This window comes from Perissodus microlepis, chromosome 16 (assembly GCF_051167445.1).
Source record: "Perissodus microlepis isolate ML-2025 ecotype Zambia chromosome 16, ASM5116744v1, whole genome shotgun sequence".
Classification (NCBI taxonomy): domain Eukaryota; kingdom Metazoa; phylum Chordata; class Actinopteri; order Cichliformes; family Cichlidae; genus Perissodus; species Perissodus microlepis.
The window spans coordinates 6,400,452-6,417,500 of record NC_140476.1 but is presented as its reverse complement, the minus strand read 5'-3'; the positions used below and the strand labels follow the sequence as shown (position 1 = coordinate 6,417,500).

General features: G+C 40.7%; 1 protein-coding gene and 2 long non-coding RNA genes across 3 annotated transcripts in view; all 3 read left to right on the top strand.

The window, feature by feature from the left end:
* The window catches only part of lss (lanosterol synthase (2,3-oxidosqualene-lanosterol cyclase)), a 16,487-nt gene extending 12,015 nt beyond the window's left edge, over positions 1-4,472 (top strand). Inside the window, exons 14-22 of the mRNA XM_084954583.1 lie at positions 97-147; positions 293-442; positions 907-1,003; positions 1,378-1,483; positions 1,824-1,889; positions 3,154-3,234; positions 3,374-3,544; positions 3,674-3,752; positions 4,014-4,472. Coding sequence (XP_084810709.1) covers positions 97-147; positions 293-442; positions 907-1,003; positions 1,378-1,483; positions 1,824-1,889; positions 3,154-3,234; positions 3,374-3,544; positions 3,674-3,752; positions 4,014-4,151 — 939 coding nt within the window. The 3' untranslated portion in view covers positions 4,152-4,472. The remainder of the gene's footprint in view (positions 1-96; positions 148-292; positions 443-906; positions 1,004-1,377; positions 1,484-1,823; positions 1,890-3,153; positions 3,235-3,373; positions 3,545-3,673; positions 3,753-4,013) is intronic.
* A 2,486-nt stretch (positions 4,473-6,958) lies between these two features.
* LOC146370285 (uncharacterized) lies at positions 6,959-8,014 on the top strand. The gene is made up of 3 exons (XR_014797201.1): positions 6,959-7,089; positions 7,179-7,385; positions 7,776-8,014. It is a non-coding gene; the product is annotated as an uncharacterized LOC146370285 (long non-coding RNA).
* Positions 8,015-12,293: 4,279 nt separating this feature from the next.
* On the top strand, positions 12,294-13,664 carry LOC146370284 (uncharacterized). Its single transcript, XR_014797113.1, has 2 exons — positions 12,294-12,604; positions 13,400-13,664. It is a non-coding gene; the product is annotated as an uncharacterized LOC146370284 (long non-coding RNA).
* The last annotated feature ends 3,385 nt before the right edge of the window (positions 13,665-17,049 follow it).

Sequence of the window (17,049 nt, the reverse complement as noted above, 5' to 3'; positions counted from 1 at the left end):
GCATGAGCTTCTGAGATGGCCCCAAGTTTCAAGACTTGATCACGATGGGTTTTATTTTGACTTTTATTTTGGCTGACCAGTTTTTCGCTCTTACAGATCCCGGAGAATCCTCCTCAATATCAGAAGTACTACAGACAGATGAATAAGGTACAGATATTATCACCCTGCAGTCGCTTTTAACCAGTTTATTTATCATTGTTAAATAAATCACTCGGATGTGCTTTGACGAAACATAAACCGTCTTAAATTTAGCTTATGTGCATAAGTAAAGCATGCACTGCATTTGTTTCAGGGAGGTTTCCCCTTCAGTACCCGTGACTGTGGTTGGATTGTGGCCGACTGCACTGCAGAAGGCCTGAAGTCACTGATGCTGCTGCAGGAGCTCTGCCCCTCCATCAGGCAGCCCGTCCCCTCTGAGCGTCTGTGTGATGCCGTCAACGTGGTGAGTACAAAAAAAGGAGGACTTAGTCAGTAAGCCTTTTTTTTTTTTTTTTTGTTTACAGTTCATACTCTCCACATCCTGTTTGTGTTTTATGCCCCACACATCCCAGAGATCTGCAGGTCTGCTGCAGCAGGCTTCTGCTCGTATTTTAAATGAACCAAATAAATACTCAGCTCTTAAACTTGACTGTAATTTCTAATTGATTTTCTAGGTTTAACACTCTAATATTACCTTATGTTGCACATTTTACCCCTAATGCGTATCGTATTTTATGTACAGCGCTAACTAAAATAAACGTTGATGAAATAAATGTGGAGCGTTGTGAAAAATTGAGAATATCTAAGGCTTCATGTGAAATCTTGCTGCCTTTTCATTTTAAAGGAAATTGGAGTGCAAACTGAACTGAAGACCCAGCCCCTCATCATCCTCTTCTTCATCTTTTCACCATGTTTCTGTTTTTGTAGCTGCTGAGCATGAAAAACACAGATGGTGGATTTGCCACATATGAAACTAAGAGAGGAGGGAGACTCCTGGAGCTGCTCAACCCCTCTGAGGTTTTCGGTGAGTGTGTTGCCAACATCTTACTGAAAAAAATGTCTCTGTATAAAAGAAACTTTGATTTCAAAGAGTCATGTGAGGAGGAGTTCCCGGCTGTTGCTGGGAATGTCTGAGTCCCTTAAACTGTAAATATGTAGATATGAAAAAGGGAGGCAATAAATATAAACATGACATTTGGAGAGTGGAAACCTTTGTTTCCATTGCGTACTGAAAATGTGGCAATGACCTTTCCAGTAGCAAAGGGCAGAAAGTCAAAGACTCCCTTATTTTCCATTGAAAATGAGGATTCAGAACATGTTGTGAAATGTTTGTTTTTCACTGTTACTTTGTGCCTTGTCTGTCTTTTTCTTTTATCTCTTACGTTCATACACAAACAGGCGACATCATGATAGATTACACATATGTGGAGTGCACCTCAGCAGTTATGCAGGCTCTGAGGCATTTCCAGAAGGTCTACCCTGATCACCGTGCCGAGGAGATAAGGTATAAACACGTTGTTTAGAGGTATGCTATCTCCTAAAACTGTTTTCACACATGCACTGCAATCCTGAACCCTTGTGCACATGACTCGACAGACGGGCAGGTGACAGCAAAGGCTGGACATTAGCTACACTTACTGCCATCTTTTCTGCTCCCTCTCATAAACCCATTGGAGCAAATGTGTCCACAGTGTGAGATTCTTCTGTAATTGTCCAAAGTATTAGCAGGGCTAAATGAGTATAAAACCAAACTGTCTTTTTCTGAAAATATCTTGAGCATATGTGTTTTCTCAGTTGTCGCTTAAGTTCAGGAGGATCCTCTGAGTTTGCTGTGTCTTCTTCAGGTCGACTCTGAGAGAGGGGCTGGAGTACTGCAGGAAAGTTCAGAGACCTGATGGATCTTGGGAAGGGTGAGGCCAAAATTAGAGATTTATTACTGGATCTCCTTGGTAGATTTTATACATGAGAGCACCCAAATCCAGAACATTAGAGACAAATTTGTAAAAAACAAACAAACAAAAAAACGAAATAATAACATAGACATTAGGTTTGTCAGGTTTAGTAAAATCAGCTAAGCTCAAGTCATTTATGTGGTTCTTCAAAACCACAAAGGAATTAGATTACCTGAGATTTATTTATTCGGTGTAACGGTGCATTGAACTGAGAAATTACACTTTGGAAGAGAAAAGGTTTCAGTGCTATTGTTACAGAAAAAATTAAAAACACATCAAGTAATGACCAAGTACACTGAAAGACAACAATTTTATTTAAACAGCGCCAAATCACAACAACACCTCAAGGTGCTTTATATTGTAAGGTAGACCCTGCAATAATACATACAGAGAAAAACCCTACAATCATATGAGCCCCTATGAGAAAGCACTTTGGCGACAGTAGGAAGGAAGAACTCCCTTTTAACAGGAAGAAACCTCTGGCAGTACCAGGCTTAGGGAGGGGCGGCCAACTCCAGTGACCAGTTGAGGTGAGAGAAGGAAGACAGGATAAAAGACATGCTGTGGAAGAGAGCCAGAGATTAATAACAAGTATGATTCAATGTAGAGAGGTCTACTAACACATATTGAGTAAGGCGACTGAAGAAGAAACATTCATTGCATCATGGGAATCCCCCAGCAGCCTACACCTATTGCAGCATAACCAACGGAGGATTCAGGGTCACCTGATCCAGCCCTAACTATATGATTTAGCAAAAAAGGAAACCTTTAAGCCTAATCTTAGAAGTAGAGATGGTGCATGTCTCCCGAATCCAAACTGGAAGCTGGTTCCATAGAAAAGGGGCCTAAAATGTTACTAATGTAACTCTTTATTCTCCTGGACAGACGGATGCCACAGACTTTCCTGATATTCCTAAGACAAAATGATGAACAACTAACATGAATCAGTAGCATGCAGGTGCAAGTGCATTAAAGTGCATTTGTAAAAAATGCAGCAGGCTAATCCTAATTGAAATGTGAAAGAAAAACTATTACACCAACTTTCAAAGCTGATCAGGTGACAGAACGGTGCAGCTAATGCTTGTGAACAACAGGTGAAACTGATGAGTAGAACATGAAGTTAAAACAGACAAAGGCAGGAAGTAAAATGATATAAAGGTGTGCAAGGAAAGCCCCAACTATACTGTGAACATGACTTTTACATTCCTGTCTCATTGCTTAGGTCCTGGGGAGTCTGCTTCACGTATGGGATGTGGTTTGGCCTGGAAGCTTTTGCTTGCATGGGTCATGTGTACGAGAATGGGTAAGATGTAATCACTGACTTTTATACACATTCTCCTACTTTAAACCGCCCATTGTTCTCCAAAACTTGCTGAACAGCAATGATCTTCTGTGAGCTCTAGCCTGCATATTTCTTTTTGTATCACATTCTTTGTGAGCAGACATGTGTGCGAAGAGGTGCAGAAAGCCTGTCGGTTCCTGCTGGACCGGCAGATGCCAGAGGGAGGGTGGGGGGAGGACTTTGAGTCATGTGAGCAGCGTCGCTACATCCAGAGTGGCTCCGCTCAGATACACAACACCTGCTGGGCTCTGTTAGGGCTGATGGCTGTCAGGTAATAAAGTGCAACTCACTTTTGGGCTACTGACCAATCAGAAAGAGTCAGAATAAAGATGTGACGTGAGCATTGTGTTAATCGGGTTGTTTAGTTTATGTAATGCATGTTGTGTGTCTGTATAACCAGGCATCCTGACAGGAAGTCCATTGAGAGGGGAGTACAGATGCTGATTGACAAGCAGTTGCCCAACGGAGACTGGCCACAGGTGACTCTCTGCCTTTAAAGGGACAGCGCACCCTAAAAATCAAACACAAATGTCTTCACTCTGTAAAGAGACTTAGCTGCTTAGTTTTTCAAAAGCATTGTTTTAGTGCTTTGAGCCCAACACAGCGAGTGCCATCTATATGACGACGTAACTACAGCAGATATTTCCAAAACTGGACATGTGTCCCTTTAATGCCTGCATCGATGACCATGTGAAATACAACAGGATTGTTAATGTGTTGTTTTTCTTCTTCCTTTTCAGGAGAATATTGCAGGTGTGTTCAATAAAAGCTGTGCCATCAGCTACACCTCATACAGAAACGTCTTCCCGATCTGGACCCTCGGCCGCTTCTCACGACTTTATCCCACCAGTCGGCTGGCCGGGAAGGTCAAGCTCTGAACAGACTGCATGCCAAAAAACATCAATGTCTCCAACAAAAAATGGAAAAACAACATTCACTGGAACACATAATCTGTTTTTAAGTCACACCTGAACTGACTCAATGAACGTGCACCGTTGATGTGATTCAGCTGCAAACACGTTTCATTCTTTGAATTACTTCCTGTCCACACAGCCAGAGCTCCTCCTTAAAATCCTTTCTCAGTCTGATCTTAAACATTCATGTGTACAAAACAGACTCCTGTCCATGTCGCCTTACATCCCCTTTTACTTGTAGTTTACTCTTTATTTGATCTTAATAATTAAAAAAGAAATACAGAGTTTGGCTTTGTCATCTCTTCCTGAAGTACACAAAACATATTGGCAGACGAGGGTGATGAGGAAGAAACAGTAGAGGAAAGACTCACAGAGATTTTTCATAAACAGGTTCTATGCAGTCAGGAGGGTTTCATGATCCCAGCAAACTAAATATGTGGTGCAGAGTCCATGCTGAAATCTGGACATGTGTCCATCTGGGCAAATGTGGGACAACAGACAAGAAATAAGTGTAAATGAATAAATGATGCAGTCCAACATAAGGAAGGACATCAGGTCATTCAAAATGTCCTTTTATTTGTGTGTGTGTGTGTGTGTGTGTGTGTGTGTGTGTGTGTGTGTGTGTGTGTGTGTGTGTGTGTGTGTATATAAATAAAATGCAGCTTTTAAGAAACAGATAAAGTCTTTAACTCTGTAGGAGCACAAGGTCCTGTGAGAAATTTATGGCCATCACCGTTCTTGATCAGGGGTCTTGTTTGTTTTGATAAAGCCACCAGGTTCTCTTTTTTTAGGTTTGAAACAACGTTACTCAGTAACACAAAGCACTGCCATCATCACATTTCGTGATGTTTTAACATTTATTTACGCTCACAGTCAACTGTTTTCTGCAACAACGCCTGCATCCCCCGCTGCAGCACATAGCCGAGGTTATTGATACCAATCCTACCATTATGTTTTCTAGGCTGAAGTCCAGCAGCTTGTGTGGTAAAGAGTTAATTTATTAGAAAAACTGTGTGTCAAGTGTACAAAAAAAAGCCTTGTGTTGTGGCTTGGTGGCTTAGTGGGAGTGTCACTTTTGGAAAAAAAAAAGTGCACTTGGAAACAAACATGACAAAGCTTCACAACTGGTTAATCCAGTGTGATCCATCTTGATCACACTCCCTAATTTCCTTCGGGATTAATAAAGTATTCTGATATTTGTTCAGAGTCGGAGGCGTGACAACATGCTAAGAAAGCAGGTTTCACTGCATCTTCTTCAAGTCTGTAAAAATATAATATCAGTGCCAAACGAGGTTTCAGGTTAACCTTTGTTTGTTACCTGAAAGGACGGACCAAGTATATTTGGAGGTATTTATAACAATGTGCAAAATCCTCTAAAAGCCAAGTCGGTGAATTCAAAAATAATTTTTGTGTAATAATTAATCAGCTGAAAAAAGATAAAGTTAAAAAAAACACTCTGATGTTGGTTATCAACTTTATATATCAAGTTTCTGCCTCAGGATCTGTGCACGCTTCTTGGTGTATGCTCTGTGTTCCATTAGAGGTATTTAATACCTGTATTGATGTATTTTCTGATGATCTGAGTAGGTGGTGATTTCATACCTGCTGATCTCTAATCTGGAAACTAACCTGAAGCCCAAACCAGGTAACAGGAATTCAGCTTATCCAGGAAACGTCAGGGTAACCCCGGGCTTTATGTACAGAGGTGGTTCACTTCTTACCAGGCTCCTGAATCAATTCTCCAAAAAATGGCATTACTGTTTCTGAAAGATGCTTCAGACCTCTGTGAGGAGAGTAGGAGCGTCAAGTGTGTGTTTCTCTGATGAGCATAAAATATAAGATTTTTTGCTACAATTTTAATCATTTTAGCATTTATATATGATCCTGAAACCGGACATCCAATCTGTGCCAACCTCCAACCTCTAATTTGCATGCTTGAATTCTGAAGTTTAAACATGTTTACTGTCAAACCCTTAAACAGCACCAAGTCTGCAGCTGAGAGAACATCCGGCTCTATTTTATCACCTCAGTGATAAAATAATCAACTGGAATAAAAATGTTTATTTTAATGTGCAAATAATGAGATGAATGGTTTGCTTTACTCACCTGGGAATATTTAGCATTTCACTGTCATATTTTTATGGCCTTTCTACATTTTTAATTACCATTTCATCATCGTCATCTGACAGTGTGTCTGACTGGAGATGGTGACACGCATAGGGATCATAATCATATGATTATGTCAACATATGGGAAAAACCTAAATTAACTTAGTGAGGTGATAACCACTTTAATTCCAACTGCCAATGTTAGGATTGAACTTATGAATGTGACACCTTTAAAACAGTCTTGACTTGAATATGTAGCCCTGCAAACGAAACAACTATTATAAAAAATTCATTATAAAAAAACTTTCTCTGAAGTTGCTGTTTCTAAGGCTGTACAGATATAATAGAACATATACAATCACACCTGTTTTGCATGAGAAAAATGCAGGAACAAACAGCCCTGTCAATCACACTGTTCACTCACAAAGTACTTAAGCATGAAATTGAAGTGCATTTGTGTGTTACTCTGACCCGTGTGCTCTTACATCAACATGTAATTCTGGTTTTGTCAGTATGTGCATGGTCAGTTGCAGACTATAACATTATATTTGACCTTTAAATGGGCGTTCAGCATACTTCAGGTTGAGGTGTGGCTTTACATATAAAAAGTGACAGGTGAGTCAGTGAATCAAATTGCCAGCACGCAGTAAGTTCAACACTTAATCTCTGCTGATGATCGTAAATGTGTATGTTCAGATATAGTATGAATATGTTGTGTTTTATTTTCTAAACAGGTTTCACTGAACTTACAGTGTGTGAGGTTTAAAGTTTGGAAATGTCTGATAAGGGAAGAGGTAAATATCACAGCTCCCATCATTTGTCTTTTTTTTTAATATTTCCTATATACCCCCAGAAAAGTCAGTCTATCTATCTCAAATTATAGGAGGACCATCTTCAAGGGGGCAAGGAAAAGGCTGGGGCGGACAAGGTGGTGGCAGTGACTTTAGCTGCAGTACTGGCCTTGGCGGAAAAGGTGGTGACAGCAGCCATGGGTTTGGCTGCACTATTAGCCTTGCCGAATGTGGATTTGGCAGAGAAGGTGTTGGCAGCGGTGGACAAGGTGTTGGCAGCGGTGGAAATAAAAAGAAATGTGAGCATGAGTATAAGCGCACACACAAGCACATCAGATGCCACAAGAAGGGAAGGATAGTTACGAGGTGAGACTGAATATTACTAATGTGCAGATTTGATCCAAAACAGGAAATATTCAGTATTCAGGTGCAAGTGAAGTGTGACATGTTTGTATAATACATCCTGAGAAAGATCACTGAAATACTCTGTTATTCATAAGATGTTTTCAAAAGGTTATTCAGCAGGTAGCAGGACAGCAGATACAAACTTTAAGCCAATTTTAAGGATATTTTGAGGTCAAAGGTGAAAAATAAACCCCCCATCCTAACCACTGAGCCAAAAAGAGTTAAAAAACTGAATTTAGAATCAGTGTGAGGAATTCACCAAGTATCATCTGTCTCTTCTCCAGGACTCCAGCAGCTCCTGCAGCAGTGACTCTGACTAGATGAAGATGTCTGGAGGAACCTGCAAGGACACATTACTATCTTAGCCTTTCCTGTCTCATTTCTTTTAATGTTTACTTAAAAATAACTTTAACAGATGTAAAAATACATTAAACATAAAGAATATGTAAAACAGAATGCTCATTCACATATTAATAAAAACTGGATATCTGGGTTTGTGGAGTATCATTTTGAGCCTTGAGCTTTCCTATGTTTGGTTTTGAATTAGAACATGACAAGAGTGGCTCAACTCTACCTGAGAAACTGAGGAAACTGCATTCACACGGGGTAGCAAACCGCCAATCACAAGGCAGCTCTGCCTTAACGCAAAGCCTGCTTCAGTGTCTCTTTGCTCTGGAACATGATTTTCAAAAATAACATTATGTTGTAGAACTAAAATCATCTGGAAATTGTTCACCAAATTCATAAATCAGAAGCAAGTATATCTGCTCAAAATGACACCCTTGAGCGAAAGTTGGATCACATCGCAGAACGGCTCACTGCAGTTGTGGGGTCTCAGAATCAAAAGAATGACAACACCACGGAACAGAAGTTTGATACCATCATGGGGAGGCTCGCGGCTCTCCAACGGGAGATCGAGAGACCAGTGTCAGAGTGTTAAAGAGTAGCTTGAAATTTGGAGCTGCTCACATAAAAGAGAAATCAACAATATTCAACATATGGACACCACGGCGCCAGCTGCTCAGGCCCAAGGCTGGAGCCGATCAACAACTCCCTGATAACGACTGTGTGATGACTATTCTTCCCATCCCATGCAAGGCCACCTGGATTGGCTAGCAGACTGTTTACTTAGCCTGATAGGGCGAAGGACACTGTCTCAGCTGAACTATGGACACGCACACACATACACTTACACTGATAAGCACTCACACATCCCCCGTCCCCTTCCAACGCCTTTGATACTTGTTGCCTCCTGGGAACATGAGGCGGGTCTGGGCCCGCGCTGGAGAGTCGGCGCAGTGGCAGGATGACTGCTGTGTTGCCTGGGTGAACTCCTTATCCCCCTACCCAACCCTGTTGCTGGTCACGTGCTCTATAATGTTGTGCTGTGGACATTTATGTGCTTTTCTGTGCAGAGGAGTTTTTTTGTTTCCTGTTCTCATGCTGTCCTCCTGTAGCCCAGCATGACTAGAGGTCTCTTTTTTTCCTCTTGTACCTTTCCCGCTGTAGTGTACATTTCAGTGGTTTTTCTGTAATGCAACCGTTCTCTGACTTGTATCCCCATATGATGTCTGTGTTGTATGTGTAAGGTCGGGGGGCGGGTTCATTCCACTGCAGGGCAACCTGCCACTGCATGTGGCGAATAAACTTTGAACTTGAACTTGAAATTCTTTTGCACCTCGCTGCCCCCTGCTGGTCATCAAAGAGAATGCATTTTTTTTAGTGTTGGAAAACAAAATCTAGAGTCTACATTCATCTTTTTGTACACACACTTTGTGTAAACCTATAATCAGCTTCGGCTATATGGTTATCTTGTGTTGAAAAAATAAATATGAAAACTGATTATTCTTTTCTGGTCTGTTCAGTTTTTTTGTCTGATGTCCTTTTACAGAGCCAGGACTATTTTGGACATCTCCGTTTGGTACCAGTTAGCTCACCTGCTAAATAATGCCAAACAAAGAGAGCATATAACCCCAATTTTTTAGCTTTCTGTCTCCTACAGGATCCAATTTAAACTTTTATTTTTTGTTTTTAAGTCACTTAACACCCAAGCCCCTTCTTACCTGCCTGAGGTCCTTTCTGTTTATGCTCCAGGAAAAACCATGAGGTCTAGCTCAAAATTAATGCTATCCATCCCACGGACTAATCTCAAATCTCGTGGCGATAGAGCCTTCTCTGTGGCAGGTCCCAGACTTTGGAATAGTCTTCCGCTAAATATTAGACTTGCACAAACACTTGCTCAATTTAAATCACTACTAAAGACATATTTTTATGTCCTGGCTTTTAACACACAGCTTTATGCAGCATCGTCTGTCTGGAAAAGTGCTATATAAATACATTTGACCTTGACCTTGATCAAAAAAATGACAGTTTGAGGCACTTTCACATCAGCAGACCAGCAAATTTTTGAGGAATAATTTTATTATTGAACAACAACCATGTTCTCAATGAACCCAAAAAACTCATTAATATCAAAGCTGAATGTTTTTGGAAGTAGTTTTTAGTTTGTTTTTAGTTTTAGCTATTTTAGGGGGATATCTGTGTGTGCAGGTGACTATTACTGTGCATAATTATTAGGCAACTTAACAAAAAACAAATATATACCCATTTCAATTATTTATTTTTACCAGTGAAACCAATATAACATCTCCACATTCACAAATATACATTTCTGACATTCAAAAACAAAACAAAAACAAATCAGCGACCAATATAGCCACCTTTCTTTGCAAGGACACTCAAAAGCCTGCCATCCATGGATTCTGTCAGTGTTTTGATCTGTTCACCATCAACATTGCGTGCAGCAGCAACCACAGCCTCCCAGACACTGTTCAGAGAGGTGTACTGTTTTCCCTCCTTGTAAATCTCACATTTGATGATGGACCACAGGTTCTCAATGGGGTTCAGATCAGGTGAACAAGGTGGCCATGTCATTAGTTTTTCTTCTTTTATACCCTTTCTTGCCAGCCACGCTGTGGAGTACTTGGACGCGTGTGATGGAGCATTGTCCTGCATGAAAATCACGTTTTTCTTGAAGGATGCAGACTTCTTCCTGTACCACTGCTTGAAGAAGGTGTCTTCCAGAAACTGGCAGTAGGACTGGGAGTTGAGCTTGACTCCATCCTCAACCCGAAAAGGCCCCACAAGCTCATCTTTGACGATACCAGCCCAAACCAGTACTCCACCTCCACCTTGCTGGCGTCTGAGTCGGACTGGAGCTCTCTGCCCTTTACCAATCCAGCCACGGCCCATCCATCTGGCCCATCAAGACTCACTCTCATGTCATCAGTCCATAAAACCTTAGAAAAATCAGTCTTGAGATATTTCTTGGCCCAGTCTTGACGTTTCAGCTTGTGTGTCTTGTTCAGTGGTGGTCGTCTTTCAGCCTTTCTTACCTTGGCCATGTCTCTGAGTATTGCACACCTTGTGCTTTTGGGCACTCCAGTGATGTTGCAGCTCTGAAATATGGCCAAACTGGTGGCAAGTGGCATCTTGGCAGCTGCACGCTTGACTTTTCTCAGTTCATGGGCAGTTATTTTGCGCCTTGGTTTTTCCACACGCTTCTTGTGACCCTGTTGACTATTTTGAATGAAACGCTTGATTGTTCGATGATCACGCTTCAGAAGCTTTGCAATTTTGAGACTGCTGCATCCCTCTGCAAGATATCTCACTATTTTTGACTTTTCTGAGCCTGTCAAGTCCTTCTTTTGACCCATTTTGCCAAAGAAAAGGACGTTGCCTAATAATTATGCACACCTGATATAGGGTGTTGATGTCATTAGACCACACCCCTTCTCATTACAGAGATGCACATCACCTAATATGCTTAATTGGTAGTAGGTAGGCTTTCGAGCCTATACAGCTTGGAGTAAGACAACATGCATGAAGAGGATGATGTGGACAAAATACTCATTTGCCTAATAATTCTGCACTCCCTGTAGTCTATGCAACAAGATCGGACATTCCAATTGTAACACAGCACAAACACAAAGGCCATGATTTGATGATGATGATTCCCTAATTTCCCTCAGGAATAATAAAGTATTCTGATTCTGATTCTGATGATTTATTAGTAGCTGTACCAGACACAGATCCTATGAAATCCATCATTGTGTTTGCTGGGATTAATTTAACAAATGATGGCATGACATCTTGTGGTGGGAGTTCAGGCTTGCCCCTGATGATGTAAGATGGATTTCATAATAGAGGTGTGGGTTTATAAAACGGCAGGGTCAGCTGAACGCTGTGTCTGTTGATCTGCAGTGCAACACACAGTAAGTCCATTCGTGGATATGTAGGAATAATTACCATGAAATATGTGTTTATGCATCTGGTACTATTTCTAGTTTTATGGACAAAAGTCTGTTTACGAGTGTGAACTTTCCTTCTGATGAGTAGTTTATAGTAATTATACTGTGCTGTGGCTTTCTTATATATTCATTTTATTTGTTCATACATTGTATGATTCTATATTTTAACCGGTTTAAAAACATTTAACTAAACTTTTGCCTTTTTCACTGTGGATTTTTCTTTTTATCTGTCTTCTCTGAGTCATCATTACAATTAAACTTTTCCCTTACATTAACAGGTAACGGGTGGCACCAAGTTTTTTGAGTTTCTGGTTTTAGATCAGATCATTTGACATGTTCAGGCATAACAAAGGTAAAGAAATCACTTTTATTTCCTGATTCCTCAATTGTTTTTGTAAATATTTATTCATTGAATTTTAAGGAGCAAAGTGTTATTTTTAAAAGGAGGATGTCAACCTCATCCAGTGCCAGGAGGATGTCCACCAGGCCCTGCCCCACCACCTTCATGTCCACCTCAGCCTGGTCCATTTGGATGCTGTCCAGCGACCTCACCTTGTGGAGAATCTGGAGGTCATGGCCACGTGGTAGTACCCGGCTGCGGATCTACTCATGGACATGGTGATGGGCATGGTCATGGCCACAGTCATGGACACCACGGTCATGGCCATGGACATCATGGTCACGGGCATGGCCATGGTCATCATGGTCACGGGCATGGCCATGGTCATCATGGTCACCACCACAAACATAAACATGGCCACAAGCATGGTCATTGCCACAAGAAAGGAAAACAGTGTCATGGGGTAAGATATGATTATTTATGCAACAATGTACATTTTGCTATGCTATTAGATCTGCTTTATATTTTCTTTAGTTACTGTAATAAAAAAATACTCAACAATATTAGAGGGAGAACCAAAAGACAGTCCAAAGATCACCTATGAGCAGCACTTGATGAGAGTAAGTTTTGTTCTAAGGGGAAGAGACCTCGGGCAGAGTCCCTGTAGCTGTATGTGTCTTCATTTATAATACCAGTGTCAAACCTATGAGTAACTTAATAGGTTTGCTCAAATTCATGATCACATACAGATTTTGACACAAATCTGCGGCTTCCCGGAGCTCCACACAACCTAAGACTTATTGTTTTAGTTTTCACAACTACTGCTTTAGAGTAAAGGTTATTAAAGCCAGTGTCCCCAGCTGTGAACATTCGGGAAGGGAAAGGCTACGAACAGGGTAGAATTCAGGAGTGCAGCACTGCACTACTGAATAGCAGTTCACACAGAGGTGAGGTATGATGACACTAGCAAGTTTGTGCAGTCCTTCCTGAAAACCGATTTTCAGTGAGGCATTTTATCCAAGTGTAACTCATCAAGTATCGACTTTCAACACTGATGTTTTTATAACTTGCTCAGTCTTGACTGAATTTGTCACAGTTGGTCACACTGAGCCAACAACCTTGATGATCTGATGCCATCACTTTTACAGTAACTCAGAATGGAGGATATAAAACTGAGATTAACACCTAGAGTCCCAGAGAGTAGTGTGCTAGATACTTTCAGAGTATTTAAAATATCTTGTGTTTATCCCTCCTGCAGTCCTCCAGCAGCTCCTGCAGCAGTGACTCTGACTAGAAGACTTCTTCATGAAACACATTCCACCTGGAAATCTTCGTGACACATTACAAAAATCATTTTTATGATGTAAAAATCTTGTGTTAACTCAAATATAAACCTGTTTTTGGCCCAAGAAATGCAAACACACTTTTAGATCATGTAAAACACACAGTGAGCCTATAATGGTGACTTTGTATCTATCTCTGTGGTAATAAATTTGAATTTGAGAACAAAGATGTATTTATTTTCTTTATGTCCTGTTATAGTGGTGGGTACTCATATTAAACATGATCCCTGTGCAGCCCCTGCTGGCCTAGTGGTGCATGAGTCTTTGTGTGCTGCATAGGCTTAACTACTGTTTATCTATACTAAGGTGCAACTAAAATCAGTGTGCAGCTGTGTTAGGAGGACCACTCCTAGATTAGCTTAGGATATTAGGCTATTTGATTAAGATCTGCTGACTGTGGATGCCATTGAAGCACAGAGAACTCATTGTCATGCTTAAGAAACCAGTTTGAGACTATAGGGGCTTTGTCATGTGGTGTGTTAACATGCTGGAAGAAGGTGGGCACACTGTGGTCATAAAGGGATGGCATCAAAGCTCCGGCAGGTTGTGGTGTTTAAATGATGCTCAGCTGGTAGTAGAGCCTCTGGCTCTTTTACAGCAGTCAATGTGCTGACGTGAAGCAGACTTTAAATAAATGTAACAAGCAGAGGGTTGTTCCTAACAGTATCTGAGTTAAATTATGATCATTCAAGTGTTTTTTGTGTTATACTAAATCAATCTTAAAAACAGTCAGTCCCCACACTTGTGCCACTTTATATTTGACCTCAGCTGTTCTGCTTCCTCTCTGTGCCTTATCTTTATTTACTCAGGGCAGGTTGGACCTTTGTTCAGCGCTGTTTTTCTCCTAACTGTTACACACCCTGCAGCTCCCAGTACAGCCACTTTAATTCAGTTTTTATCACAGTTTATGTTTTTTTTTGTGCCATTTAATCTGTGTACTGCATCCTGTGGATGGAAACTTTGTGTCTTAATTCCAGTGGGTGGTGCATTTTTCATATCTGATTACAACAAAAAGTGTGTTCAGTGCACAAGTGAGATTAATGTCGCCTTATGCCTGGAAATATTAATTTCTGTGAGAAAAAAATCATCTTACGTATGAGTTTAGATTTCAGGGAAATGCAGGAGACATGTCTCTCCCAATATTACATGTATTTGTACTTTCTACCCCCAAATGACACAGTGAAAGAAGTCAAGGACTACTTCTGAATTGCAACGTGGTGCTTTATTTTCATGATTAAGAAATTTCCATCACAAATCAGTGCAGAATTCAGCAGAAATGTAACGTGTCTCCTTCAATATGAAACCTGCACCGATGCGCCTGTGTGTTGACTGTGCATAACGTCTGTGCAGATGCTCAGCTTTATAAGCATTAACAGGTGACACCAAGTATTCAAAAGTTTTGCAGGACTGCAAATGATTAAAAAAAATCTCTAACCACAGGGCAAAATAGATCATGTGGGTCTGTGGGTGTGCACCCTTATAAAATCTAGATTGCTGACTGTATATTAATGATTGTACACACACACCCATGTAGGTCATAAAACAGAAAATGGTCTGATAGGAGTTCAGACTCGGCCCCTGCTTCTGGTTCAGCTGCACATAAAAAGCAGCAGCAGGTGACGTCTGCATCTGCAGATCTGGTCTCAGCACTCGGTATGTTCACCTGTGATACACCTGTGATACACCTGTGATACTCTTGTCTTTGTGTTTATCAAAGATTTTAATTTAAAATCTGTGTTTTTATTCTTCAGGACCTGCAGTTTCTCCTGGTAACGCAGCAAAATGTACGGACACAACCAAGGTAAACACGACTCTTTTAGATCGCCCCCTCAATCATCACCTTGAACTTACAGCTGATTCCTCATTTCTCCTTTTTTTTAGGCCCACCTGGTTACCCGAACTATCCTCCGCAGGGGGGTTGCCCTCCACAGGGGGGTTACCCTCCACAGGGGGGTTACCCTCCACAGGGTTATCCTCCAGGGACTGTCCCACCAACCTGTCCTCCTCAGCACCATGGGCCACATGGAGGACACGGACATGGGCACGGACCTGGTTCTGGTTGTTGTCAAGGGCAAGGATCCTGCCACGGGCACGGACATGGACACGGACATGGACATGGACACAAGGACAAGAAAAAGGACAAGAAAAAGGACAAACATAAGCACAAGCACGGTCACAAGCATGGCCACTGTCACAAGAAAGGAAAGGACAGCCACGGGGTAAGACTGATTGCACCGAACCACAAATTCAAAGTGTGACATATAACATGAGAAATTTGTACAACACAACCAAATTGTGGACTTGCAACTCACAGGAAAACACAGAAATGTATTTTTCATAGTGCTTTTGCAAAACTTGCAATACCTGCATGACAGCCTTTTTTAAATGCTAGATAAACTTTGACAAACTGAGCTTCTCGTGAGTTTTGATGAATAACACGACTCATGTTGTCTGTTGTAGTCTTCCAGCAGCTCCTGCAGCAGCGACTCCGACTAGATGGACAAAACCCGGAAACCTTCATGCTCCTGTCTCATCATTTTGAGCTTTGACACAGTTTTGCTTAAAAAAAATCAGTCCAGCTTTTGTCAGAAAATAATAATAATCTAAACTTTGATAGATACCAAATGAATCATCTGTCAAGTTACTTTAGATCATTGTGAGCTTTAACAATTATTTTATCCAGTGTTTGTCAGCAAAGAAATAAAAGTGATTTCAGTGCCTGGTCAGTTTTTTTTTAAAATTGATCTCACCCTGTCTTGTTTTTATACAATATCCCATATCCCTTTGTTTTTTTTTTAATTGGTTTTGTTTGACCATATAACCAAACTTTATTTACCCAGGTGACTGAACGCATTTGATCAGCCACACCTTGCTCACAGCGGTGCTCCACACCCTGAAACTTCCACTGTTGTGACTCTTATCTCATGATAGCTTATGCAAATCAGCCGTTTACATGGAAAAGTTCACAGACCTGCTGCCTCTTGTTTTTGCATGTACTGAAAGGTGCACACTCACTCTGTGGTGAAGATGAATTCGTTCTTTACTTAAGCAGAAAAACTGCTTAATGTAAATATAATTTGAAGTTTAACACACAAAGTATTAGCAGAAAAAACTAAATTGATTCCACTTCAATGTGCTTATTTTTTTTTCTTGTTGCAAAGATAACTGTGTGTACAGTACACCTAGGGGTACTTTGATATTTAAATCATATTTTTAAAGTTGTTCATATAGTTGGTTTGCAAAGACATGTCTTTAAAGGAGCCTCAGTAGATAAAACTCAAGCCAATACTAGGAATACTTTGTCTCTGTCCTCAAAGTTCAATATGTTTCCCACGACAGCATTGCTCTGAGTGCTCACAGGTTAATAATTAAGGATTTATTATGTCTGGAAAATATACTCAGACTTGTGGGTTTTACTGTGCTTTCTCATGAATAAGGGGCTGACCAATTTTAGCTTTTGTTTGTTTTATTTTATTAAATTCACTTGTGTATTGTTGATGGGTCATGTTGCCATGAGTTATAATGTGGAGATGTTGGTTTAAACAAACAAATAACGAGTATTTAT